The following is a 2710-nucleotide window of genomic DNA, read 5'->3' as shown; positions in this document are numbered from 1 at the left end:
ATCACAAACTTGGATTTAGGAGGTTAAATTTCACTTAAATTATTTTGGGGTCTGGCCCTAAGTATTAACTCATTTCTTTGCTTGATAATGGATCCTTTTTTAGTGAAAATCAGCTTGTTCAGAACTCAAAGTGGGTCTACTCTGAGCAACAATGTGGCTTTTAGGTATGAAATGCTGACATTTTTGGATGATAAAGTTTGTAAAACAGCCCCCAAAATCTGAGTATTGAAAAATTCCCTGAACATAAAACTGCAGGGGAAGACAGAGAAAAAAGACTTTCTCAGAGATCTGCTCCCATTTTCAATTCAGAGGGGTTCCAGATGGACCTGTTTTATTCTACATCTTTTAAAAACTTCTGACAGCTCCTGTAATGTTAGAAACATTCTTCTAACATCTTCTACATATCTAAGATCTTCAGCAATAAGTAAAATTAGTTCATTGAAAAGGTGCAACATGTGGATGAACAGTGTTGCCAAATGTTTGCAAAACATTATGTTTTAGGGGGGAAGACATCAGATTTTGTTAAATCTTTTCCTTTGAAAATTTCTTCTTGGTTGTAACGTTAGGGTGTTGGGTCAGTAGTTGATGTCTCCTGTTCAGCTGCGAGGGTCTGCATTTGCCATCGAGCGAATGCTGCTGTATTCGCATGGTTTCCAGTAGCCTAGAGCACATAGAAAATAGGTTGTCAGTGACAATGCAATTGGACTCTATAGGAGACTCATTAGTAAGGTATGAACGTACCATGCTACTTACATGTGTACTAGTAGCTGGCACTCTCTGTAGCACCTGCTAGTAGGCAAATAAAGAGAGTCAGCAGTAAGAGCCAGCCAGGTACTGCAAGGCCAGCCCTGGGAACGTTTCCTTCTGGCTGTTTGAGATGATCTCCTTGTTCGCTGTTTGCACCAGTGGGATTTTATGCACACGCATGTTTGGGGGCTGGCTGTTTGTCTCAACGCCTGCATCAGGTTGTGCACAAGGGTGTTTATGGCCAGACGACAGGGCTGGCTGTTCACCGTGTGCTATTCATCATTCCGTGAATGACTGCGACCACAGCACCCAGGTTAATTCAGTAGAAATCAGTGCCAGTTATCCAATTGGGATTCATTAGTACTTTAAAACAACAATGACAATCAAGGGAGCAGAGAATGTGCCTGCTGCTTTCTTCAGTTTGGAACAAGCAAACTACTACCATCTGGCAGAGAAGCATGTCAAGTTGTCCTCTTTCTCGGCTCTGGGGAAGAAGAAAGCCCTCAATTTAACATGCCCTAATGGGCTTCTCTACTTCACTGCGTACTGAGATAATAGTTCTTACTCAGACCAATGAAAGGAGATGAACTGGTAACTGTAACCAATCTTGCCATAAAGGCGACGAAACCCTACCCGGCTGCTTTGGGTTCCCTTTATTTTTTGATTGATCAGCTGACAGTTGTGTACCCCTAGATAGTCTAAACCCTTCTCCTTCCAACCAACCCAAACTAGTAACTATTTTTTACTGAGAAAAGAGCATTGCCAACGTCAAGTATTAAACATTAGGAGCCTCTCCCTGTCCCCTCCCCTAATCACACACTGGGCTTTAAAAAACATATTTTTAAACCATCAGTGGGAGTTCTCTTTCTATGCCTTTCTAAGAAACAAGTAACCACAAAAGTGGATGCATTTGTTGAAATGTTTCAGTTCTCCAGTCAGGGAGCAAAACCAGTATCAAATGATTTGGGCAAGTAATCAGAGATCATGAATAATGGCAGGAAGTGGATCTCACGCTGTTTCCTAGTGTGGCCCCCAAACCAGAGAATGTATTTAGGTTCTGTCATTTTTAACAATTGATTCTGGCTGTAAAATTGCACTGTTTTTAATATGTGGCCCTGTGGGTACAGATGCCCTACCAGGCCAGATTTCAGTGCCTGGTGTCTAGCTGTTTGCATATGCAATCCCTTGTTTTCTCGTGCACCTTCCTATCTGTGCAAGTGACTTACCCACTTGTTTCAGGCACCCATATCTCTATGGGCAGGATAGATGCTTATCTTGAAAAGATTTCTTTTAATTCAAGGGGTGGAGGGGGGATGGATATATTAGTATTAGAAAAAAGTGTCCCAGAGAAGGTTAAGCAAAGTGAAAGTTAAAGCTGTAACCACCTGCAATTAGATGACGATGAGTTGTGGTTTTCGGTGTTTCTTTTCCTTATGGGTATCGTATTCACGGTGTTAAGAAAGGGGCAACAGAACACATTCTTGAAAGAGTTAACCAAATGAATGACATGAAATATCAACTGCCTCATTTTCTTATTAGAGGGCTGCAGTTTAGCTGGGCGAATGGAGAGGAATTGGCAAATTGGACCGGCACCTTTAATTTCACGGATGACGGAGCAGTGAAGAGTGGCAGTGACACAGGTACAAGGTACAGACACAAGAGAATGATTCTGGAGGGGAAAAGGCTGACCAGGGAGGTCTCTCTTTGCACAAGTGGGGAGTATTGTGTATGTAAAAGGCCTGATTCAGCAGTGCTCTCTGGTGTTTTTGCCCTTTTCCTCGTAATGCAGAGGAACCAGAACAGACTGATCAATCTGTCCCAAAATATTTACAGAGTACTATACAGGAAAGGCAGGCTTTTTGTGATAGAATGTGTGATATCTTGATCATTATAGCAAGACATCATCAGGTGACTTCCTTTATTTCCACTGCTTTGAAAATCTCTTAAGGAATATCCAGCTGAA

General features: G+C 41.9%; 1 protein-coding gene across 2 annotated transcripts in view; it reads left to right on the top strand.

Moving 5' to 3' along the window:
- The window catches only part of ST8SIA5 (ST8 alpha-N-acetyl-neuraminide alpha-2,8-sialyltransferase 5), a 94509-nt gene that overhangs the window by 31430 nt on the left and 60369 nt on the right, over window positions 1–2710 (top strand). Inside the window, exon 2 of one of the 2 annotated variants that reach the window (XM_019518120.1) lies at window positions 2287–2394. The exons of the other annotated variant lie outside the window; for it this stretch is intronic. Coding sequence (XP_019373665.1) covers window positions 2287–2394 — 108 coding nt within the window. The remainder of the gene's footprint in view (window positions 1–2286; window positions 2395–2710) is intronic. 2 annotated transcript variants of the gene reach the window in all.

This window comes from Gavialis gangeticus, unplaced genomic scaffold (assembly GCF_001723915.1).
Source record: "Gavialis gangeticus isolate Ggan-Ray unplaced genomic scaffold, GavGan_comp1, whole genome shotgun sequence".
Classification (NCBI taxonomy): domain Eukaryota; kingdom Metazoa; phylum Chordata; order Crocodylia; family Gavialidae; genus Gavialis; species Gavialis gangeticus.
The sequence above is the reverse complement of the archived record's forward strand: the minus strand, read 5'-3'. Positions and strand labels throughout refer to the sequence as shown.